The sequence below is a fragment of the Schistocerca americana genome, chromosome X (assembly GCF_021461395.2).
Source record: "Schistocerca americana isolate TAMUIC-IGC-003095 chromosome X, iqSchAmer2.1, whole genome shotgun sequence".
Lineage (NCBI taxonomy): Eukaryota > Metazoa > Arthropoda > Insecta > Orthoptera > Acrididae > Schistocerca > Schistocerca americana.
The window spans coordinates 947,595,042-947,621,469 of NC_060130.1; the positions used below are offsets into that span (position 1 = coordinate 947,595,042).

The window sequence follows — 26,428 nt, forward strand, 5'->3', positions numbered from 1 at the left end:
CCTGATTTATTGAGGAAGTATCTTCACAGAAAGACACAAAATGCAAATGAAAGCCTCAATAATTTAATTTAGACTAGATGCTCAAAAAGGACATTCTGTGAACTTGAAGTACTCAAAATAGGTGTCAATGACGCAGTTTTATGTTACAATAATGGAAATAATGGCAGAACTGAAGTGCTGAAGAGAGTTGTTATAAATCCTGGTGTGTTTACAACAAAAGCATTTTATACCACCGACGAGAGCAGGGCCAAGAAAGCTAACAGATCAGTGTCTTACCTGCAGATACAGGCCAGGCAGATTCGAAGAGGAGAGAAGAGAAGAGAAACCTGGAGGACGAGGAGTATCAGTACAGACGATTTTAAAATTGAGGTAAGCTTATTACATGTAGGGGTATGAGAAGAAAATCTTTGAATTTCATTTTCTCTGTTTTACATTTTTTACGTTATCAGAAGCCTTTTCTCAAAAATTATATATGTGCTAATGCTATGAAATTTTCAGGAACTGTTCACAATGTGTTGCTGTCTCCCTGGAACTAAAAAATATGAGATCCTGCAATTACATTCCGATTTTTAGATGATTGCATGTAGAAAAAAAGTTAAGTTTGGATGTGCAAAATTAAAAACTCTGTTAATTATACAATTTGTACCACAAATTAATAACTGTAGTTCAGTGGTCTTATAACCTTCTTAGGACACTACAACAAAAATTTTCAGAATAATTGCATGATTAGAATTTGAGTTACGGCTTTTTATAAAAAAAAGACAATAAAAAATCAAAAATTCAAATTTCTGGCAAAATATTAATCCTGCATATTTTATTATATTTTTCCATTAAAACACAGCTCCTTTGCTTTACACATGCAAAATTTTAGATTTGTACATTAATAAATATGGCTGTAATGATTTTTTAAATAAATGTTTACATTTTCCGTTACATCTACCCTTAAAACCACTACATTCACAATGTTGGTATCACTCACAATGCAAAGGAGGAAGAAATGAACATACAAAAACACTGTGTTGAATGCAAAACAGGTGAAATCACAATAAAATTTCTATGAATACAACATGCATAAGGTTTCACAAGAGTGAGGTGCAAAGAGAACAAATGCAGCTAAAGAAAAATTAGATTCCTAAAAGCTGAAAAATCATGAAGGGAGGAAGTGCAACCACGTTTTTCTTCCAACTACAAACTCTGCTGGCAACAGGGGAAAACCCCGTAGACTTCAAAACATGTAACGAGGAGTAATTAAGGTCGTAAGTAAATAGTACACCGCATGCATATACAAAAACTGATTTTAATCTGTAAGTACAAAAATGTAGAAACATATTATGTATTCTATATTTACACAACCATGACCGATGATACTTTGTAAATAAAAGTGAAATTTATCAAGTGTAATACTCTCTTAAGTTTGAGTTTGCTTAAGACAGAAGTGGGGAAAAGTCAATATACTGACAGCTACTGTGGTAGATGACTATCTAAACAAACATATTTTTAAGTTTAGAGTATGTTCTGGGATCCTGCAACAGACAAATGCTAGGAATATTAGTATGTAATTCTGGACATCTACTATTTTATTCCTCTTATAGACAGGGGCAACCTATCCTCTTTTCCAGTGATGAGGGACTGTTTACTGCAGAACGTATTTCCAATAAACATGGGTTGCAAAGGGGCTAATTTCACAACATACTCAATGTAAAATATTATTTGCTTGTGCTTCCTACATCCAATTTACTTAAAATCAGAAATTCTTGAGATTTCCTGAAGGTCATTTGCCAAGGTTTGACAGAGGAATAAGTTGTGTGCATTTTTTACACATGTTGGAGTTCCCCTTAATATTTGTATATCAGTTTCACTACATCTCTTTTGAACCCAGGATGGATCTTTTGAAGCTTTATTTTTATACTTTTGGCTTCCTTCAAGGTTTAGTTTACTATACTTGATATACAAGGGTTGGAACTTTAATAGTGGCAACTATTTATTTACAGCTCGTACAAAATAGATACGTGTTTCAAGGTTTTACTGACCTTCAAAGTAGTCACTAGCATTGTGTATAACCCTTTGCCAGTGATGTAGAAGTCGGAAGCTACTCTTAGCAGTGCCAGTTGTGTTGACAGTTCGAGCGGCGCGGTCTATTACCAGACGAATTTGTAGCAGTTCTGAAGCGAATGCCATGAAGTGTTTCCTTCAGTTTATAAATGGAGTTGAACTTATGAGGGCTTAAATAAGGAACTGCAGTAGGTGGTACAACGCTTAGCGGCCCCATCAGTCAAACAAATCAGTAACAGCTTGCACTGTATGTGCTTGAGCATTGTCTTGCAAAATGATGGTCAGGTCCTGCGGAAAGTGTCATCACTTCTGTATCCATGCTGTTCACTTTTGGAGCACAGCCTACGACCAGCTTAGAGACTGAAGTGATGACACTTTCTGCAGGACCTGATCATCATTTTGCAGAACAATGGTCAAGCATACTGATTTTTTTGACTGATGGGGCTGCTAAGTGCTATACCACCTACTGCACTCCCCTGACTTAAGCCCTCATAAGTTCAACTCAGTTTCTAAACTGAAAGAAACACTTCGCGGCATTCGCTTCAGAACTGCTACAAATTCGTCGGGCAATAGACCACGTCGCTCGAACTGTCAACACAACTGGCTCTGCTAAGAGTATCCTACGACTTCCACATTGCTGGCAACGGGTTATACACAACGCTAGTGACTACTTTGAAGGTCAGTAAAACTTTGAAACATGTATATATTTTGTACGAGCTGTAAATAAATAGTTTCCACTATTAATGTTCCAACCCTCACATATTCATACAGAATGTGATTTAGAATGTTTGGAACTTTTCCACTGCTCCCTATATCTGTCCCAATTGAACTAAATGTTTTTACACTTGATATAAAGTCATTTCTAACGAAACTGATTTTTCATTGTGCCATACTTTCACATGGGGGGCTGGGGAGGAGGGGGTGGTAGGAAGGGGGGCAAAGGAGAATCACTTGCTTTTGAAATCTGAGTCCAATCTGACAGTTATCAAATACTGCAGTTCTCTCCAAAAGGAACCAGATATCATTAAGCTTTACATCTAATTCTTTACCCTCACAATTATTGGTATGTTTAGCAATCTCTACCACCTCTCTGAGCAACCTATCATGATATCTGCTTGTTGTGAGTGCCAGGGTCTAAATTTTAGGGCCTTTCAATGGAATCCAGGGTCCATGACATAATGGCCAAAACATTTTTAATATGATTACCAGTTTCAAACCTGAAAGTTTGCATTTTACAATTCACATTATAAAAAATTCATTTACCTGTAAATCAATTTTATTGTACATTTCCCTTGCATAGCTTGTATATCTGTATTATATTATAGATAATTTATGATACTTCATTCATAAATAATAAATATTATAAATCATTAACTACTTGCATTTGTCATTCATAAACTTTACCAAAGAATTAAAAACCAAAGTGTCCAGCATTTAAAAAAATATATTATACAGTTTCTAGTCAGAATAACTGTTTGCAAAAATATTCAAGGATTTAGAATTGTTTATGGTTCATCTGTAGTTGTCTTAAAAAGAAATGAAGATTTTTGGTTTTAACAGCTGATGCTAATTGCAGTGCAACAAAAAGTAGCTTGTGGAAACAAACTGCGATGGTTGTGCTGGTTGTGTAGCAATGATACAGCCAATTCCGACTTTAAAATAGACCAAATACAGTCCTTGAAGGCAGAGGAACCATCCTCAGAATTTATAATTCATATTCAGAGGTACAAGTATGTGGGCATTGATAGTGTTAAAAATAATAAAAGGGCTAGACCAAAACCTTCCATTACCACTCTAGATGTTTCATTTTTCTGTCAGTAAAGAATAAGCTTTACAAAAGGAAGTGGCAAAAAAATTAAAATAAATGTACAGAATGTCCACTGTGCGTATCCTGTCAGTGACATGGATGTGGTAGCTGACTGCAAGGGAGAAATGAAAAGGGCCATCATCAATGGACATTATCAATTCGTGTTTGCCTCAGAGTATATGAATAACTGGCAACCAAGTGCAAATGAGACAGACAGAAAAAAGTACATAAACTGTTAATTAGTTCAAAATTACTCATGGACAGGCCCACATGTTGCCAAAGCTGTTTTGGGCACACTGCAGAAGTTTCACTGGTGAGCCCTTACACATTCTTCATACATTACCGATCTCTCTGCATGTAATTTCCATATTTTTGGGGCCCTGAAGAAAGATATTCATGGCCACTGATTTGCTTGGATGGAGAGGTATGTGCCTTAGCAGAAACATGGTTCTGTAGACAACTGCAAACAGTTTTCCATGAAGGCATCAATCATCTTGTCTCACAGTGGGATAAATACAACAGTTATGGTAATTATTTTTGAAATAATACACTTCCTTTTTTTCCAGCTGTCTAGTTTTCATTTGACTGCATCATATAATTATTATTAGGCACCATGAGAAAGATTTTACTGCTCATTTAGGTACACTACAAACATGATGTGAATATTTTTCATTAACAATCTTCATTTTATGTGATATACACAATGTATCATTCACTCTTTGATTTATCACACAAGTTACATCTGCTTTACTGCAGTATAAATGTTGCAAATTATAAAAAACTGAATGTGGATAATACTTTTCACCTTGATTTGTATCTGCCAAACTGTCTGTTTCAGACCCAGCATTGCTTTCATTCAAGAAGGACTGTGTCAGGAGCTGCAGCTGTGCATTCTCTTCAAATACTTCTTGCAACTTAGCTTTTGAGGCTTCACAGTCTAGAGTTAGCTCATTAACATGTTGACGATACTTAATAATTTCAGCTTCCAACTCAAGAACCCGGTCACCACGTTTCCGAGCATGCTGCAGCTGCTCTTCCAGCATTTCACGTGTTTCCATTAACACTCTAAGGACATACATAAAAGTTAATTGTGTGCAAATGTTTTCTATATTTTAATCAATTTCAAAAGATAGATAAGCATCTAAAATTATGAAAAGAATATGGCAAACTACTGGGAAATAAATCCTCCTTTTACCACTTTATTCTGAAATTAAAAGTCCTGAAACAACTGTGGTACTAGTCTTGTTCTGCAATTCCCAAATGATATATGCGCTATTCATTAGCACTCGTGTAAAAATGGTATAGTGCGGATACTTTAATGTAGCAGTTTTAGGTGGAGGGGGGCAGGGGGTGTTTGAACTACAATCGCAAAAGATACCAGTAGAGATTGGGACTTCTCTACCTAGTCTACTGCGCTGTCAACAAGCAGTTCCAGTAGCTGTCACTGGGTGCCTTGTGTGGTACGTCACGTCACTTTGTGTGGTATGTCACTTTTCTTATTTAGAAACGAGAGAAGAGGCTTCTACAGGTCCATCACAGTGCTCGAATTCTACTCCCATGATCACAAAAAGAATTGAATTGCTGTCAATAAGTGTTAGTTCTGCTTTTGCAAAAACACAAATCATGATTGTAGACTGCCAGCCCTTTGGGAGGCTGTTCCCCCATACCACATCTCTCTGCATGACAGTCTAAGTCGTCAATTGTTTACACTCTCATTCGGCTGCCACATTAAAAGTTTCTGCACAATTACAATCATAATGACAAGAATAATTAATATTTCTCCACACTTAGACTTAGCACTGTTAATTTTTCGACAACATAACGATCAATGCTGTTTATCTGAGATTTTAGTAAACATTATCAGTGGCCTTGGCTGGGCAATTCTACTTTAACTGATAGTACAAACAGCCTAACTAGGAAAAATAAAACAAATCATGGAAACAGAAGTGTCTGTTGTAAATATTTCATGATAATGATAACAGACACACCCAACAGAATGAAATATTGTGCATACCTATTATCTTCTCTAAGTTCATCAACACGTGTTTTATAAAATTCTATATCAGTCATTTTTTCCCTATATCGTTGTACTTCTTGCTCTAGTTTGTCAACACGTTCTGCTCTCTCTCTCACTGCATCAAGCTCATCTCTATACACTTTAGCAGCTCTAGCATCTTGCACTAATTCTTGTATCTGAAACAACAATTATACTTTTTGAATAGCATGAAAAAATAGAAAACTGATAAATCTGTACCATTAACACTACATCACTTAACACAGATTAATTATAAAACAATACTGATCTTGAACAGGGTGTAATTGACCAGTTTTCACTGACAGATCAGGGAGATGACTCAGTTTCATACAAAATTTCCTTTAGGTTTCCAAGTTTTTCGAAGTTGAACTTCCACATTTCCCTGAACCAAATTTTATTGTATGTGAGAGACAGTTTTACTTTACTAGCTTTCATGGCCACAAATGAGATTTTTTTGGTTGCTACATGACTAATTTGTGATTATTTCAAGTGAAAACAAGGTACATATGAAATAAGATGTTCTGTTGTTCCATAAATAATATTTAACCATAACACTTTGTCATAAAGTTATTGCAGTTAAATTACAAATGTATGATTATAAACTTCACTTAAACCAAGAAAAGCCATATTAGATACAAAATGTGCATTATTTTATCATACAGATGCAGGCATTTTGGACCATACGCAACTGTTTCAAAATATCTGTGTGGTTTGTACAATTAAGTAAGCGATTCTGTAATATAACATGAATTTTCTTCTTGTTACAATACAAAATGAAGCAAACTTAAAGCTGCCAACAACACACTTACTGATGAATAATATTGCTTGTAGAATTATCAAAATGAAATACATCCTAGAGCTGAAATAATCAAGTGAGTACATGAAAACATGCAGCCACAATGGCAACCAAAGCCACAAGAGATAAGTTTCTCAGAACAACATAGAGGCTGTTTCTAAACCTGTTGAAGGACTTGTTATGTCAGACCAACAAAACTAATGACATTACAGAAAAAGAGCAGAAAAACCTATGGCTTAGATTGTCTGATTATATTGATGGAGAGGTTTGTCGCTAAATCATTAACTAGACACCAAAACAGTGAAAATAAAACACTACTTCATTTATAATTCCATAAACAGTGAGAGTAATTGAAGTTTTAAAGTGTGACCATGAGTTAAAATGGCAGACATGAAAAAAATCTGGTTTGAGAATGTCTTCAAAACACTAACAGATATCACATATATAGATGGTTGCGTGAAAAAAGAGATGAAAGACAACATGCTTGAAGCTGTGAATCACATCAGACACTCCTTTAGAGAATTACAAAACACATTAGATGTTAAGGAAATGGTTCAAATGGCTCTGAGCACTATGGGACTTAACTACTGAGGTCATCAGTCCCCTAGAACTTAGAACTACTTAAACCTAACTAACCTAAGGACATCACACACATCCATGCCCAAGGCAGGATTCGAACCTGTGACCGTAGCGGTCACGTGGTTCCAAACTGAAGCGCTTAGAACTGCACGGACACACCGGCCGGCTGTTAAAGAAATGGGAAAAAATTCTAAACAAGGTCAGGGAGGGCAAAACAGAATTCCTGGATAAGAAAAAAGTCAGCAGCCCCACAAAACAAGTGGTGCCATTTTTAACAGAATACAGGACGACACAGGCAGCTTCCAGTGTATGATAAACACCTGCTTGCCAACTGGCTGAAGCATGTGAAGAGTACAGCAGCTACCGACTACCTACATCTGCTGACCAGACATCAGAAATAAAACAGAGAATACCTAGCAGCCCACACCTAGTGACACCCGCTGGCTGACTGCATAAAAGACACTCACACACACACACACACACACACACACACACACACACACACACAGAAAATGAAGAACAAACTATGGAGAAAGTAACATCCAGATGCAAAATGTGATGGATAATCTATCCAGGGTTGCCACAAGTTTCCCCAAGTGAAATTCCCTGATATTTCCCTGATTTTCAGACAAGTTTTAGCATTTTCCCCTGACAAATTTTGAGGTCTCGAGGTCTCAAGGGAAAGTTAAGACACAAGTTAACAACCTGTCTTTGCAGCTACGGTACAAGAAACAATAGTGCAAATGAGGAAATATCTAAAAAAAACTTGCAAGCAGATGGGGTTCCCTGATGTCAGCAAAAATCTTAAGTACTACCATCAACATCTTTTGTAATGAAATGTTTTTAGATGGAGAAAGAAAGCTAAATGGTATATGTGTTTCATTAAGACCCCTGATGTTCTTTTATTGCAATAAAACAAAGCACATTTGGTGACAAAAATGTGCATTTCCTTGGAGTTGCAAGAGCGATTTAAAATACCTTCACTGATTTGAGAAACAACCTCAGAAAAAAGTAGGCCTCTTGAAAGAAGTGCGTAACGCAGGGAAGTATTGTGTAAACCATCACTGTTGGTGACTGCCAATAAAATGTCGGTTCTACTATGTTCGTTATTGTTGGTTATTATCCACTGTCTTATATCTATTACTTTACAGGTATTGTGTGATTTTTCTTTTGAGAAATATATGAGTACATAGCGTACAAACAGCCAGTGATTGACACAATTTTCTTCTTCTTATCATCCATACTTTCTAACGTATAAACTACTTTTGAAGTGCCAAAATGTACTAGAACAAACAAAATGTTTATCAAATGCCACACTGTACAATGTGAGACAGTGCAGTGAGACAGTCTCAATTCCTGAAATCCATCACCCATGGCCTCTGGCCTGCTGAGGAGCACAGTAGTCCTGAGTCTATGAATAAACAATGAAAATCTGCTGCATTACATCACACACAAACAGACACTGGCCTGCATGCAGATTGGCGAGACTAGATCCGATGGGCAGGGCCTGCCATTAGTGGAAAGCGAATGGCTTCAGATTGGCATGCCCGATCCATTACAGGTACCAGCAGAAATGATCACCAGTTTCGGCCTGTCGCAGAAATCCACTCGTGTGGCCAGTTAGTCACGAGCCACAGACAGCATGTTGGTGAAATGAGACCACGTCGCTCAGTCCGTGCAACAGATAACTTGTTCAAATACTCTGAGAATCAATAATAATGAGAATAGGTAGCAACTCACCGTAAAGATGATCGCTGAGCCACAGGAGGCAAGTAGAAAAGACAATACACTCTCACAACTAAATTTTCAGCCATAGCATTTGTCAGAAAATGAGAGCACGCACACATTCACGCAATCACTCAGACACAACTCAGGCACACATGACTGCCATCTCCGGCCACTGCATCTACAATCTCTGAGAATAAGATCCAAACAAATCACTTCTGACACCTCCCTGCTTCTTGTTGACAGCTGCTAGGCTAGCAACAAGAAGTGGTGGCAGCACTGACTGTATGCTGATGGGGTGGTAGGAAGGGGAGAAGCAGTAGGAAAGAGGGAGTAGGGAAGCAGCGCACGTACTCAGCTGCACCGAGCCAGCGACAATGCATGACACCTCAATCAACAAACCATTTCATCTATTGAGACAAAAATGAGATTTCTCCAGTGTTTTTTTTTTTTTTTCTCTTTTCAAATATCGCTGAATTCCCTGATGTGTTTGAAATTCCCTGATATTCCCTGATTTCATGGACCTGTGGCAACCCTGCTATCAAACTCCATCATGAAGATGATAAAACAAGAAATAAAAAATGCAATGCAATTAGGTTCATAACCCAATCAACGGCCTGTGACAATAAATCTTGAAGACGTCACCCATCCAGAATTCAATAGCACATAGAGAGAGATGAACACAACGAGGATCTTACTGAAAACCCAATGGACGAAAAGAACATGGAGGCAGAGAACTAGGAGTTTACAGGAATATGCTATAGATAAAGGCATCAAACCAGACAGACCAGCACCAAAGAAAACTACAAACCACCAGCAGAATAATCCCTCAGTTCTCAAAAGTAGGAAGAAGGGGTAAATCAAACAAGTCTAAGTCTGCAACAAAATTGTATTGGCTATTTGTAGGCCTTCTGGGCAAAAAGACACCACTGGAAGACATCATGGAACACCTAAAGGAGGGAACCATCACAGACATAAAGGAATGTGTGCAATTAAGCACCAGAGGAAGAAAAAATGCCTCAAACTTACAGTCAGTAAATATATCAAAAACGAAGTTGAGAGAGATAAATTACAGTCGGAAGAAGTAATCTTCTGTCTCTTTCCTTTCTGCAACTGACTATCATCAAAAATAGAATGGTGTCAACTTATGCTATGGAACACATAAGTCTTAAAACCCCTACTCAATATTTTACTAGACAAAACAATGCTGTGAAGTGATATTCTTATCTTCTGTGGACCTACCACCAATAACCATGAAATACAAATACTTTCTACATTATACATGCACTGGCTAAATTTGGGACAGAAGGAAAGAAGATTGGAGTTTAACATCCACTCAACAATGAGGTCATTAGAGAGAGAGAGCACAAGCGCATTTAAAATGGTGTGGATAGAAATTAGTCGTGCCCTTATCAAAGGAACCATCCTGGCATCTTTCTTACACAATTTCGGGAAATCATGGAAAACCTAAATCTCGATGGCCAGACCAGGATTTGGACTGCCAGCCTCATGTGGGAAGGGATTTGGACTGCCAGCCTCATGTGGGACAGAACAATTATTATCAGGTGGAGTTATGCATTATTACTCAGCAGACGAAATGGTGGAAACCATCATGACAACTTTGGACCAGACTGACCTGGAAATCCTAGTCTTGCTAGGAGATCTGAACTACCAAATAGACAACCAAACAGCAAAACACGAGCCCTTACAAAACTTGTGGAAGAGGACAACTTTACCTTCATCAATAAAGCTCAGAATGAAACTTACAACTCACACAACAGCTCTAGTACCATAGACCTTATGTTCTGTAGTGAAAATGAGATAAAGCTCCAAAGTTTAACAACCACCACATCTTCTGCTAGAATCCTTATAAGGAAATGCCTCCTGGTAATGGTTAAATTTCAGATTATGACAGTAGAGAGAGGCACACCAAGTGAACAACGAAGCATTCCAAAAAAAAAAATTGTTCCCAATCTACTAGTGCAGAATATAGGTGATGAAGAAATACTAAAGACAAAATTGATGATGCACTGTGGAACCTAACTGAATCAGTGATGCAGTTAGTGTCCCCTTGGTCACAGAAGAGGAAAAGCAAATGCTGCTTTGACAGTAAATGTTACATAAGAAAACACTTGGGACTGGAAAAACTGAAAAAGACAAATGCAAACAACGAAAATCTGAGACAGCTATACTATATGATCAAAAGTAACCACACACAAATTGGCGGACAATAATATGGGGAGTGTCCAGCGTTCACCTTTATAATGGTTTGAACACTGCTGGGGACACATTCAACGAGGTTTCCGAATGTGTGTAGACAAATGGCATCCCATTCTCCCTCAAGAGTCAAAACCAGATAAGGTAATGATGTTCAACACTGAGGCGTAGAGTGAAGTTGACATTCTACCTCATTGCAGAGGTGTTCCATTGGTTTGGATCAGGACATTGAGCACGCCAGCCCATTTAAAGAATATTACTGTCCACGTCACAGATGCCGTTTTATGACAGGATGCATTGTTATGCTGATAAAAAGAAACTGTCCTATCCAAACTGTTCCTCTAATGTACACAGTACACAATACAGGAAAAATGTGTTAATATACTAACACATTTACTGTTGTTTTTTTTTTTTTTGTTTTTTTTTTTTTTTTTTTTTTTTAGCTCAATAAGGGGACCACAACCTAACCATGAAAAACACCCACACCATACCACCACCTCCTCCTAATTCACCACTGACACTACACATGATGACAGGTAACACATTTTGGGCATTTGTCAATTTCAGATCCTTCCATCGGCTTGCCACAGGATATAGTATGATTCTTCGCTCCAAATCACTTGCTTCCAGTCATCCAAAGCCCAGTGGTGCCACTCTTTACACCACCTCAAGCATTGTTTAGCACTGACTACAGAGGAGCTGCTCATCATTGCAGCCCATTCTTTTTAGCTTCCCATGCACAGTCATTGTGCTAGGTGGACTGCTGACAGAATTCTGGAACTCATGAGTGATTCATTCTGCTGGCTTCATGCAATTGTTTGCAAACAACCCTTCACACTGCTCAATGGTTACTGTTCGTCAGTATTTGATGTCTCCCTGGTCCTAGTTTTGCTGTCATTGTACCTTCATGTTTCCACTTCACAATCATATCATCATCAGTCAACTCGGGCAGCTTTACAAGGTTTGAAATGTCCCTAATGGATCTGTTACTTCAGTGACACATAATGAATAATCCACATTCAAAGTCACTGTGCTCTCTGACCGACCCAGTCTGCTGTTACCTCTCTGCTAACAACCCATACTCCCTGTCTCCTTTTATACTGATAGGACAACCTCTCATGACATCTACTGCTCAATTCTGCTTAACATAGGGGAGTCTAGATACATTTGATCACTTAGTGGTTATGCATACAAGAACAAGATATAACTTGATCCTGAAATAAAATAAACAGTAATACACTCAGACACGGAACAAGAATTACTATGGCAAGCAGGAGCAAAGCCCTACAGAGCCTTGGAACCACGGACAACAAAACATCTACATGACAGTACAAGAAAACCACTTGAGAAACCTACTCCATAAGAAGAGCTCACATTATAAAATCAAAGGAAGTACCCTCTTAAATGAAAAAGAAAGAATAAGGGAAGATGAAGAATGAAAAGCAACCCCATGAAGCAAACTATGTAAGGCAGCTACCCCCAGACACTATCTCGTATGAGCTAATGAAAAAAGAAATGCTATAAACTGTGAAGCTCTGAACAACCCTACCCAACAAATATCTAGAAATCAAACAATGGAAAAACCAGGATGGAAAAACGACAGTATTATGAAAAGGACAGATTGATACTCACTAAACAGTGGAGACTCCGTATGTCCCTCTTTTCAGAGATGATTGTAGGACTTGGCTGTTTGCTACAGGATGTCAAATCAAACACCTTTCAGCCATCTAATTTCCAAACTTATTTTATTTGGCTACCTGTTTTGGCAATTTACTACATTAAGAGAACCGAGTTGAAATCTTCCTACACATCAGTCAGGGCCTTAAGGCAGCGCAGTACATCGCCAAAACTGGTATCCAAATAAAATAAGTTTGGAAATTAAACATCTGGAAGGTGTTTGATTTGACATCCTACATAGTGGAGATGTTGAATCACAGATAGGCTCAACAAAGAGACTAACAAGTAATCTTTCGGCCAAAAATGCCTTCATCAGAGTTAGACAACACAAACACAAACACACAAACACACACACACACACACACACACACACACACACACACACACACACATGACCACGATCTCTGGCTGTGGTCATCTGTGTGTGTGTGTGTGTGTGTGTGTGTGTGTGTTTTCTAATTCTGATGGTCTTTTTGGCCAAAAGCTTAGTTGTTTGACAGTCTTTTGGTTGTGCCCATTTGCGACTCAACATATCCACTGTTTGGTGAGTAGCAATCTATCTTTTTCATAATATTGTCATATGTCTAAAAATCAAAGACATCTCCAAAATACGGAGAGAATCAACAGTTTAATTGATTTACAAATGAAACGAATTGCAGGAGTCATTGGATTTCTATAGAGGGATCAGCTTGGGAAAGAATAAACATCATACTTAAAAAGATCCTTGACAATAAGATGACTGTGATACCTTGGGAACAGCTTGGTTTTATTCCCCAAAGATCAACTACCCAAGTCATGGGACACATTCTCCCGTTCATGAGTGAAGCCTATCTAAAGCCAAAGGTCATACCTACACAGTCATCATTGACTTCAAACAAGCTTCCAGTGGGTTAGAAAGGAGAAGAGTGGAGCAGAGTATTGGAGAAACTACACCCAGTACTAGGTGCAAAAAACCAGACCCTCAAGTTCATAGCAAGCATCCTCCATAAAACACAGTTACAATCCTTGATGAATTAATACAGTTCCAAAGAATCCAGCAAAAGAATAAAGTACAGCAGGGAGGTCCTATAGGTCCCACTATATTCAACACACTTACCTATGACATGATCCAAATCAGAAGAAGTAAGAATGTACTGTATGCTAATGGTATGATCCTACTATCAGAAATAAGAGTGTCCCTGCACGGAGCCATTAACAAACTGGAAGAGTGTTTCAACAAAAAAATAAATAAATAAATAAATAAATAAATAACCCTCATCATAAACAAGGACAAGACAAAAGCAATGACATTCAGGAAAGGAGTAAAGATGGCTAACAGTGACAAATTCACTTGTGAGGAATGAGAACTGTAAATATTCAAACCTAAAAGTACCTAGAAATTACACTGCAGGCTGTAAAAACAGCCCTGACAGTTTTCAACATAAGGGTTTAGTCAACTGCATCACGTACCATACAACTTATATGGGGCCATCTCACATAATTAAATCTCAAGCCACTCGAGGGAGACAAGTCAGTCTATCTGAAAAGAATGCTATGCATCTCAAAGTACACACAAAACAAAATGACCTACATCTTGGCAGACACAATCTTCTTCATTGAAGACCTCATTGCAGCTCATAGCACGATATCCACTCCACAAAGTTCCAGACTCCTGGAAGACAGTCAGGAAAAAGCAAAACATATGCATCACAGCCTCCTCAACACACCAGTGATGACAAATAATAAATGGAAGGAAGTCAACCTCCAGTTGTGCCACATGTACATCACAACCCCACCGACAGATGCCATTGCACCCTATGTGGAGGACCTTGCAATGTGTATCACATCATTGAGTGCACAAGAAAAAAAATGTAATTATCTCATTAATGATTATAACTTTAGCTAATTAATTAAAAACTTGTGTTTAACAAAATTCTAAAAAAATTATAGTGTTATTAACAAATCTGTAAGTTACAAGTGCTTGCTGTCCTTGTAGATTCCATTCCTACTGTCATCCACCACCATTTGGCGAGCCATTATCGAGCAACAAACATTACAACAACTCAACACAATTCTTTACCTTCCCTTACATGACTCCACAATCGATTGTTTCCAAAGCAGATTCTCAGAGTGATTTATACCAAAATGACATTGAAAATTTCTTTTCATCTACAAATCTTACAAATTCCTTCATATTTCCCTCAATTTTTCAGTAAATTCATTTTCCCTGAGGATTCCAATTTTTCAGGCTTTTGAGACATGTTGCCATCCCAGAAATAGCAGGTCATTTGAGAAAATCATGCCTTTTCATGGTAGGAGAGTGAAAATGAGTTTTTTACTACCAAAATAATATAGAAAATTCCTGGTAGATTCAAACTGTGCGATAGATGGGGACTCGAACCTGAAAGCTTTGCCTTTCATGGCCTGACTGAGCATTCCAGGAATGACTCATGACCCACCCTCAGGGCTTTATTTCTGCCAGTATCTCTTTCCTGCTTTCCAAATGGAACCTGCACGGTATGCAAAAGCTGCAATGTTAGATGTTTTATAGGGTAATAGCATCCACGGATAAAAAGAAGTCCAATATCTGCTCAGTACATATGACAAGTGAAGTGGGAGATGTGGGGAGGGGGGTGAAGCTCACATGCAGAGGCTCTGGCTGTGGCTATCAAATGTTCAGGCATTTGTAACTTGTGGCTCATATACACACCAATGACACCTGTTGCTTGGGTTCTGAGGTCATTCTCAGTTCCAACACAGGGCTGGTAGAGATTCGACACAGGGCCGGTAGAGATTAAGACTGCTGGCCTTGCTCACAGGATGCAAGCAGAGCTTATAATTTGCAGTATCATACCCATAATTGATGGAGGCCCTTTGCTTTGGAGCCAAGTTGTATGTCTCAACCAGAGGTATTGTCAATTCTGTAACAGTTTTGGCTGAAGATTTCTGGACCTGCATTATCGGGTGCAGAATTGTAGGATGCATGCATGCACTATACACAGGAAGCAGCTGCTTCAGTAGCAGCAAAGTACATGTGAAGTTAACACGTTTTTATTTTTAGTTGTAATGTCATGTCCTCTGATGAATGCCTGTCAGTCAATACGCAGGAAATGAAGTCAGATTGCATACAAATTAAAGACACTTCATACATCAAGATTTTAACAGGAAATTGAAGAAACATTTGCAACGAATTATCTGAATTTACCGCCCTAGAGGAAAGGTTTTCATTGAATTTATACTCAGAACTGAGAGCAAGATGACATCCAAAGTAGAAAGCTCTAAAATATTTCATAAGGCATGGAACACATATCAAAGGTGCAAGTTATACAGCACAAGAGGGGGAGTATTCACTGCAATTGACAAAATTATTATGTCCATCAAGGTCAATATTAAATCAGACAGTGCTGTTGCAACAGTTGAAGAATCATTCAAAGAAACTCAGCACTCAGCAAACTGCGAGTACACCGATTGTGTAATATTAGCCGGTGGTGACTTTAATCTACCGAGTCTAGAGTGGGACATCTACTAATTTAACACATCGGTATGAACACACAGTCCTGCATATTAGCTCTGAACATTTTTCTCTGGGAACTATCTTGAGTAACTAGTCCGGCAAGCCAAAGATGATGGAAATATTTTAGATATTGAGGCCTGACATTATTGATGGTGTCAGCTTACAGGCAGAGACTAGTGGCCACAAATTCATCATAGCCACGATGGTTACTGAAGTAAATAAATCCATTGAGAAGGCTAGGAGATGTTTTATGCTGGAAACAGCAGATAAGCGTTGGACATCGAAAGAAAGCAGAGACAGATGCGCAACACGGGAGCGGCAGTTTCAAACGTGGCGCCTCCCCCTGGCACCACCTGACGTCACCGGTGCTGCCACGAGCTGCCCAGGTTGACTTACGGGCGCGCGCACCACATTGGATCGATCTGATTGGCTGCTGATGATGTCATCATGCCTATATAAGCGACAGACCGTAACAGCCCCGGCAGTCAGTGAACTCCTGACGATGATGGCGGAGATGGCCATCGAAAGCTCGAGCATTTTATTTGAATTTATGCGGCTGGAAAACCGAGAACGTTTTATTCAGCAGATAAGCAGTTTTATGTCCCTACTTAGGAAAATGAATGGACATCATTTATTTCCAGTATGATGGATGTAGAGGAATTATGGGCAAAGTTTAAACTGAGTGTAAAACACACTCTGAGTTAAGCGGAAATGACCTAATGTGGCTTAATAACAAAATTAAGAAAATGCTAAGAAAACAAGAGTGTGTTGCACTCTCGGTTCATAAAATAATGCAGAAATGTCAACAGGCAAAAGCTAGTAGAAATTCACATACAAAAAGACTGATGCACAAAACCATGCTGAGAATCATAGAAAACTCTGGCCTATGTAAAATTGCTAAGTGGGCCAAAGGCTTCGGTTCAGTCCCTCATAGACGAGTCTGATGTGGTGACAGAAGACAGAAAATGGCAAGCTGAAGTTTTAAACTTTGCATTTAAACAAATCATTCACACAGGCGGATTGTACAGACCTACCACTGTTTCACCATTGCACAAACTTCTTTATGAAGGGTGTATGCATAAGCATCCCTTGCATTGAGAAATAGCTGAACTCTTTCAAACGTATAACTACCGTCGTTATTTCAGCCAACATGTTCTCACTGTGCGCTTTCCCAACAGCTAGGTATTTTTTCTGCTCATTGATTTTTAGTTCTATATTCCTGTTGGCCTGTTCAAGAGCAGTGAATGTCTCTTCCATCGCCGCTCTTGCAACTATGTCGATGTCACCTGCATACGCCAGTATCTGCACAGATTTATGAAAAATCAATCCCATATTCAAGATATTTGCTTCACTCATCACATTTTCCAACGCAGCATTGAATAGGAGGCATGCCAGCACATCACATTGCCGTACTCCATTTTTAATTTCCAAAGTACTGGACAACATTCCTCCAGCTTTTATGCAACCTTGTGTTTCTGCCTGAATTATTCTCTCCAGGTATTGTTCCCTTGCTTCCTCTGATTCTAAAGCTGTTTATTGTATTTCCTTCTGGTGCTGTCCATGTTCCCTTATGTATTTCCTTGTGTGGGGAAAATGTTTCTAGAAGTAGATAGTATCAATCTTGCCTTGTTGTCATTACTTGTGGCACATTTACTATAGATGCGGATTATTGGTCTACTGATCTGTTCTGTTACCGCCAGGGTGTTAGGTCTCTGGCTAGTATTTTTATATCATGCCCTGGGCATTCGTCATATGCTCTTCCAGAGATTTGTAGCTACCTTCTTTCTCCTCAACCTCCGATTCTTCAGTTGGTGTGTGGGCATTAATTATGGAGTAACTGAAGAATTTCCCTATTATCCTAAGTGTCAATAGCCTTGGGTTTATGAGGCTGAATCCTACTACTAAGTGCTTTAGTTGGTGATGCACCACAAATCTTGTCCCAGACTTATGGTTCCTTTTACTACAGGTACAAAAATTTTTTCTTCTTTCTTTTCTAGGATTCCACTTCCAGTCTGTCTTACTTCCTGTACTGCTATGATGCTCTTTTCAGGTTCATTATTTGGTCTAGCATCACTTTCAGGGCTCCTGGGCAGTATAGTGATCTCACATTACAAGTACCAATGAATAAAGCTGATTTACGATTTCTATTGTTTTTCTGTCTTTTCTTACTTTTCTTGTCTCCACAGTTTGGTTGCCTGTCCCCATAACCTTGTCCATGCCATCTCTGTCATCCTTTATCCATCTGGTTTTTCTTTGGCAAAATTTTGTAATAGGTGTTTTTTACAGAGGGAGCTACCAACTCTACATCCAACCTCTACCAAAGGACGGGTAATTTTTATTTGGGGTTTTCTTCCCTTTGCCTTTGGAGACCCATCTCCCAGCTGCAAAGCAGCAGTTGCTAGTTTCAGTCCGCCCTGGGTATTTTATTTCCTCAGTATCCACCATATCTGGTGAACATTCCCCTGTCCGCCACCTGGGGAGGTGCCTGATGGGAGACTAGCAACTCAACATGGGAGTCTGAAAATATAGGTTGGGTGAAAGCTTATCTGACAATTATCACTGTAGATCCCTTCTTGCAAATGACTGAAAGTGTATCATGCAACTTCGATTTCAGACAAAGGCAAAGACAAGAATCTCATGAAAATGGAGCAAAATTGGGTTTCAAGAGTGATATAGCACACATCCAACATTCTTTTTAAGCCACCACCAATTCCATCACTTTGGGCAGGTCCTCTGTCCAATCAAAATGGGCATAACATATTAGTTTATGATGCACTGTGTCCTAATCAGTGAACTTAGTCACCTCTTGTGACATCACAAACAATTCATCAAGTGTGTCCCAAATGTTTTCATCCAGCTCCAAAAAAAAGTGCCTCTTGCTTACCAAACTCCTGATGAGGACTCATCAGTAGATGTGACATGGTGTCAGGATTGGTGTGTTGAATGGTGAGCCAGTAGTGGCTATCTGAGCCATTTGGCTCGATCAGTGATATTCCCGCCGCCGGTATAGGTCATCTTTCTGGTGGTGTGCGCAGAGCGCGCGGTGGCGCTACCTACCGGGCTGATCAGGGAGTGAGGGGTAAGCTCTAGCAAGTAGCAAGGATTTTGTTTTGGGACGCCTAACAGTAACTTTGTTTGAGAAGTCTGGCAGACAGTACAGGCGCCGTGCAAGGCAGCAGGAAGAGCACAACTAAAAGGGGCTGTTTACCCGGGTGACAGCGTTGTAGCAAATATCGCCGGCACGGAAGCAGTCACGTTACTGGGAAGCCGTTGGTGTATTTCGCTTCTTGCATGTCTCCTTGCACGGGGATCTGCGGCGGCTGGCTTCGTCAAACAAGCAAGAGGGTAAGGGCCTTGCTTGTGCTGTAAATCATGGCCGGAATTGACTACTGGGTTCAGTGCCGCTGACTTCAGTTTCTTGGCCGGTAGTTACTGCTCCTACTGAGTCTGTCCTCAAATGTGTTTATTTCAACTTGCTTAGTACACAAGGCTCTAGTGAGAGCTGTATGTGATGTGATGTAATGGTTAACATTTACTAGGGCCTGGAGTGCTGATACATTCCGTTTGTAGATTGCTACTGTCAGTGTTAACTGCCACTGAAAACAGTTTGGCTGGTCCTTGTCTAAATGCCACCTGGTTATTGTATTTATACCACACAACGGAGTTAAGCTGACCAAATGCTAGAGATATACATGGATAAAAGTTCTGGATACATTTGCTGCGAATTACAATAACATTACTGTTACATTTCTATCTGAAGTGACAGTGTGTCTGAGAGAGACACGTGTCAAACTCTAAATGGGTAGGTACATAAATTCTTACAAGTTACTGAGAGGCCAATTGTTATTGTGTGTTTAAATAGTTTGAAACTGATTCTATTAATGAAAGTACACGAATTCCTTCAATGACAGTATGTGGATATGGTAATTAATTCCAATTTAATCACAAATTTAAATGTGGCTATTTGCTGTAAGTCACCTTGTGTTTTGCGTTGGGAGGGGGGATGGGTCTTGATATACTGTTAGCCTGCACACTAGTTACTTGCATTTGATTTCATTTTATTGGGACTTCTGCTGTTTGTCTTGGTAGTGGGTGTGGGGTCCTGGGTTGCGTCCTACTTGTGCTGTTGTGTATTTTCCGCCCCCTTTTGCCCGCGCATCCCGGCTGGCTGTGTATGTAGTTTGCTCGCAGCTTAATGTATAACTGGCCTAACGTGCATAAGTTAATAGATTTGTACTGCTTAACTGAGGTTCATTAGTAGATTGATTAATTCTACAGGTGATGTGCTGTAATGAATTATTGTATTTCTAGTTACTTAAGGCAGATGTCAGTCTGTTGTAGATATCTACTAATTCTGGGATTTTTCGTGCCTATTTGTGACAGTTGCTGCTCCCGTTTTGGTGTCCATGTTGAGCCTGTATTGGAAACAGCTGAGTTGGCGGGCATCTGCTTCTGGATGTAGTTTGTTCAATCCCACGAGGTTGCTTGGTCACATGAAATTTTATATTTTATATCCTACATTGTAGGGTGCCTGCCATTTAAGTAACATGGTTGTGTACCATGGTATCTGATTTGTTGTTGCCTGTACTCTGAATTACTTTGGTAATACCAATCACTGCAGTAACGAAAGACTACATTTCCTCGTTAAATTTTAGTGGATTGTTCTTCAGGTTGATCATAGTTTTTGAGTAAATAATTTTTAACTCACTAAATATGTAATAGGCCATAAGTGTCGTGGTTTATGAATGTATAATTTTGAAGTAACTTGCTCTCACCTAAATGGTAATTTTAAAAATGTGTTAATGGTTTTACTTGTTATTTGTCTTGTTTAAATGTGCCAAATAAATGTTCAGTGCAACTGTCCATGGTGATTGCCTGATGTGTCACTCGGTCCAGTCCTACCACCCCAAAGCCTATTGTGCTGAGCTTGTGTCGTCGTGCAAAAGTTGAATTCCATCCTGTGCAGACACATCAATATCGATAATGGTAATTGTTCTAAAACAGCACTGACAACTGTGATCGCTGGGCAGTCTTATCTGGTAGATTCTCTCACGGATCAAAAAGTGAAACCGGTGACTTGTGGTCTGTAACCAGCTGGAATTTTGTTAGATATAAAAAAAAAATTCATATCTTCAATAATAGCCATAACTGTTTTCTATGTGGCTATAATTCATCTGTGCCAATGTTAGTTTTTTAGACACATACACAATCAGTTCTTCTGTGCCAGTGGAAACTTGTGTTATGGTACAGCACCTACCCTGAATTTTTATGTATGTCACCATCACTGAGCATTTTCCTGGTGTGATTATGACCAGATAGAGAGCAGACTTCTAAAACTGTTTTACCTTCAATAATTCTGCCTGACAACTGGGAGACCAGCGAAACTCGACTCCTTTTTTTTGAGGTGATTTAGATTTATGATATTTACACAATGTTCAGTATAAATTTGCTATAGCAATTTATCTTACCTAAAAACAACTGGTTCACTTACTTATGACAATGGCTGAAACTCAAGACTAGTGGCCACTACATGCAGTTGCATCTACGTAAGTCATCACACAGGAAGTGCCGGGTTCTATGAGTGGTAATAATTTGTAAACTAGCTTGTAAATGTGACTTCTACAAGACAATAATAAAGCTGACTGAACGTAAGTAACACATTTGTTACTAAGCTTGTACAACAGCAGAAACTGTTGGAGACACAAGCCTCACATTTCCTTCAAATTAAATACTAGAAATGTAGGTGGTGACAACACTGGTGCAAATACCAGTGACGTTAATGCTGCTCATGGAACATTGCCCAGACTGCCATGCAGTTCAGAGAGTTGTCCTGCTGTCTTTGTAGTTTCATAAACTATATCTGAATTTACTTTTAGTCCTGTTTCTGTCATAGTTTTGCTGCTGCTACAATTCGATAAACTTGGTGTCCATAATGAACTAGAACACGTAAGAGTATAAATTGCTTATCACTACTTTTGTGTCATAGCCTGACAAAAGCTAGATAGATCACTGCTGTGAACAACATAACTTGTGGAAACCAAGATTTACACTGAGATGATGACTGAGAACACGGAAGAGAGTGGACGTTACAACTGAAAGTACCATGAGCTACGACCACTTCCAATGAAACTGCCACGAGTTTTCTTAAACAACAATGTGCTCAATCAGAGTTCCAAATCAAAGACCAAGTCCATAAAGTGAGATAATTGTTGTATTTTACAGTTGGCATGCAAAGGCTCCAGTAACACAGTCAGAATTGCTGATCCAGTTGCAAGGCTGGATATTTATTTCCTGTAGTGGAACAGTGGCCATCCCATGTAATGCAAGTGCCGAAATCACTGGAGTTGGCACTGTCAAAAAAGTAACTCAAAAGATATAATATTGTCACTCTCCTAGTCATCTCCAAATTGTTGAAGTGACCCCTCCCCTCCAATTAGCCTATTGGTGTGACTGTCCCAGGAGTGAAACCAGGACCAGCAATATGTAGGTTCTAAAGAGGTGGTGTCCCAGCCAACAGCTTGGTGACATGGATAACAAGAGTGGCAGGACATTAATCACTCATTATGTTCTATTCTGACACTTATCAGGAACAAGAATATGTTTTTACTTCTTTATTGCTAGCTGCTTGCCACTTACTTAAAAAATAACCCCCCCCCCCACCTCCACACACACACACACACACACACACACACACACACACACACACACACACACACACACCAAGCTCACTGAGAAATTTCCCTGCAATATTTTGTTATCTGTGTAGTGTAGGCAAAACGTACCTCAAGCTTTAACTTTGATACAAGAACCTTGTTATATTCTAGCTCTTCTTTTGCCTCTGCCAAAGCCTCAGTTTTTTCTTCCCTAAAAGAGAGACACAAAAAAGCTGATTAAAAAAAATATTCTGTACAATGGCCTAATTTAGTAAATTCCTGGAAAACAAAAAGCTACACAAGGAGTTCACACATTTTACTATGTGTACACATTCAATGTTGAACAGAAAATTAAGGAGGAGTTTTAGAGTAAATGTCAAAACTAATCAGGAGCACTAATACAGGGCCAATAAGATCCTGTGTCAATGTAAAACTGAAATACAATTATTCTCAATGTTTCCATTGAAATACAGACAAATAATGTGGTAAATGTGATAGACAATCAAAAATGTACTACAAAAGCACGTTAAAACAAACTGCAAGAAAATTAAATGTCACAGTTCGGTGCAACAACTGAAATATCATAGTTTCATGCAGTTAACTTCCTTACTTGTTTCCCGGTATGCAAAACAAAAGCAGGACTTGCAAATATATGATAACTATGTCTTTATTGAATAGATGAGAAGTGTAAATGTCACCATTCATTACATCTTCTGACTAGGTTTCTACACTGGACACACATAACATAACCTAAATGTGGGTGCACAGTTTGAATGGTGCGCGTTATTTTACATGACTTTATACAAGCTTTGGACATATGAATTTTATTTTCAGAAAATCAAGCAAAATAACTCTACAAAATGAAAATTACATACTTTCAGTCAGAAAACAATGTTGTAGTCTACACGAAAGATCAAGAAGAGGAGTGAGCAACAGATAAAAAGTTCCCACACTTTGAAAAAAATAAACCTTGGTTTTATAATGTACTAGCTTTTTACCTGTGGCTTGCTCGCATACACTTATGTTACATATGTTGCACACATCTCTTCCTGCCCCTCACTCTGTCCATCTCCTCCCCGTAACTCCTCTTCCCCCCTCTCTCTAGCCCTCTCCTCTTTCTCTATCCATCTCCTCCTTCCAATCTCTCTGTCCACTCCCTCCTCCACCTATCTCAGTCCACTTTCTGCTCTCCCTCTCTGTCCACCTCATCCTCCCTCCTCACTGTCCCTCTCCGTATCCAACCTCTACCTGTCAACCTCCTTCTCCCCCCTCTCTGTCCATCCACCTCTTTCCTTACCCTCTCACTATCTATGTCCTCTCCCCCTCCCACCCCCCTACTCAACCATGCTTGTTCGTGCAAATACCCCCTGAAACACATTCCGATGTTACCTGCATGATATTCCTGCCATACAGGGGAGCCTAAATGTCAAGGGCTATCAACTCCTTTTCAACCCGATCCCCACCCCGATGAGAGCTAGTTGGCTATTATCCCCACCATGCTTATTTCCAGATAATAAGTGTTACATGTGCAACGTGCAACATTTGATAGAAATCAATTCAGTGGTTTAGGAGGAGATTTGGAACATACATACACACATACATACATACATTCTGATTTATGTACTAGCCTTTTCATGCATATTTGCCCAGATACACAGTCAACACATATATTGAACTCACCTCCTCCTCCCCATCTCTGTGTCCACCTCTTCCTCCATCTGTCTGTCTCTGCATCTCATCCTGTCACCTCTATCTGCCTATATCCTCCTCCCCCTCTCTTTGTCCATTTCTTCCACCTCCTCTCTCTCTCTCTGACCATTTCCTTCATGCCCTCTCTTTGACCATATCTTCATTCCCTTCCCTCTGACCATATCCTCATGCCCCTCTTCCTTTTCCACCTGCCCACTACCACTCTAAATCTTCCCTCTACCTCACACATCTCCTCCTCCTCCCCTCTCGCTGACCATTTCCTTCTCCCCCTCACTCTGTCCATCCACTCCTCTTTCCATCTCAACCTGTCCCCAGTTATTGTCATTCTCATAGGCATATGTAGCCCCTACAATACAGTTCATGCAAGATACACTACATGTCAGGAGCTTAAAAAATCATTTATTTGCCCCTGACATACAGGCCACCATGAAAATCAAGTCAAGAAAGCAGGCCGATACTACAACAACATAACACACCTGTTATGCAGGGCAGCCTACATGTTGGGCCCTGGAAAACCGCTTTTTGTCCCTGACATGTGAGCTGTCCTGTAAAGCACGTTATCTGGCTGGCCAATATTGTTCCTCACACAAAATGCCTGCCGTGCAGGGCACTATATGCCAGAGGCTGGAAAAAACACATTTTTACTCTATCTCTGTGGAACTATGAGGTTATAAACCCACGTGCTGATCATCTTGAGGTCTGCTGTTCACTGTGCTTTATATACACTGAAGTGCCAAAGAAACTGGTATAGGTATGCATATTCAAATACAGATATATGTAAACAGGCAGAGTATAACACTTCAGTCGACAACGCCTATATACAACAAGAAGTGTCTGGCGCAGTTGTTAGATTGGTTACCACTGCTACAATGGCAGGTTATCAAGATTTAAGTGAGTTTGAACGTGGTGTTATAGTCGACGCATGAGCGATGGGACACAGCATATCCAAGATACTGATGAAGTGGGGAACTTCCCATATGACGATTTCACGAGTGTACAGTGAACATCAGGAATCCGGTAAAACATCAAATCTTCAACATCGCTGCAGCTGGAAAAATATCCTACAAGAACAAGATCAACAATGGCTGAGGAGAATCATTCAACATGACACAAGTGCAACCCTTCCGCAAGTCACTGCTGATTTCAATGCTGGGCCATCAACAAGTGTCAGCGTGTGAACCATTCAATGGAACATCATTGATATGAGCTTTTGGGGCCAAAGGCCCACTTGTGCACTCTTGATGACTGCATGACACAAAGCTTTATGCCTCACCCGGGCCCAACACCAACACTGGACTGTTGATGACTGAAAACATGTTGCCTGGTTGGAAGAGTCTTGTTTCAAACTATATCGAGTGGATGGATGTGTATGGGTATGGAGACAACCTCATGAATCCATGAACCCTGCATGTCAGCAGGGGCCAGTTCAAGTTGTGGAGGCACTGTAATGGCGTAGAGCATGCCCAATTGAAGTGATATGGGACCCCTGATACGTCTAAATTCAACTCTGAACAGGTGACGTGTATGTAAGCATCCTGTCTGATCATGTGCATCCATTCATGTCCATTGTGCATTCCGACAGACTTAGGCAATTCCAGCAGGACACTGTGTCACCCCACACATCCAGAATTGCTACATAGTGGCTCCAGAACACTCTTCCAAGTTTAAACATTTCCGCTGGCCA

General features: G+C 39.5%; 1 protein-coding gene across 1 annotated transcript in view; it reads right to left on the reverse strand.

Annotated features, from left to right (window-relative positions):
- The window catches only part of LOC124554822 (protein Daple), a 188,558-nt gene that overhangs the window by 111,367 nt on the left and 50,763 nt on the right, over window positions 1–26,428 (reverse strand). The window contains exons 7-9 of the mRNA XM_047128485.1: window positions 23,164–23,245; window positions 5,874–6,052; window positions 4,665–4,924 (exon numbers count right to left, since the gene is read on the reverse strand). Coding sequence (XP_046984441.1) covers window positions 4,665–4,924; window positions 5,874–6,052; window positions 23,164–23,245 — 521 coding nt within the window. The remainder of the gene's footprint in view (window positions 1–4,664; window positions 4,925–5,873; window positions 6,053–23,163; window positions 23,246–26,428) is intronic.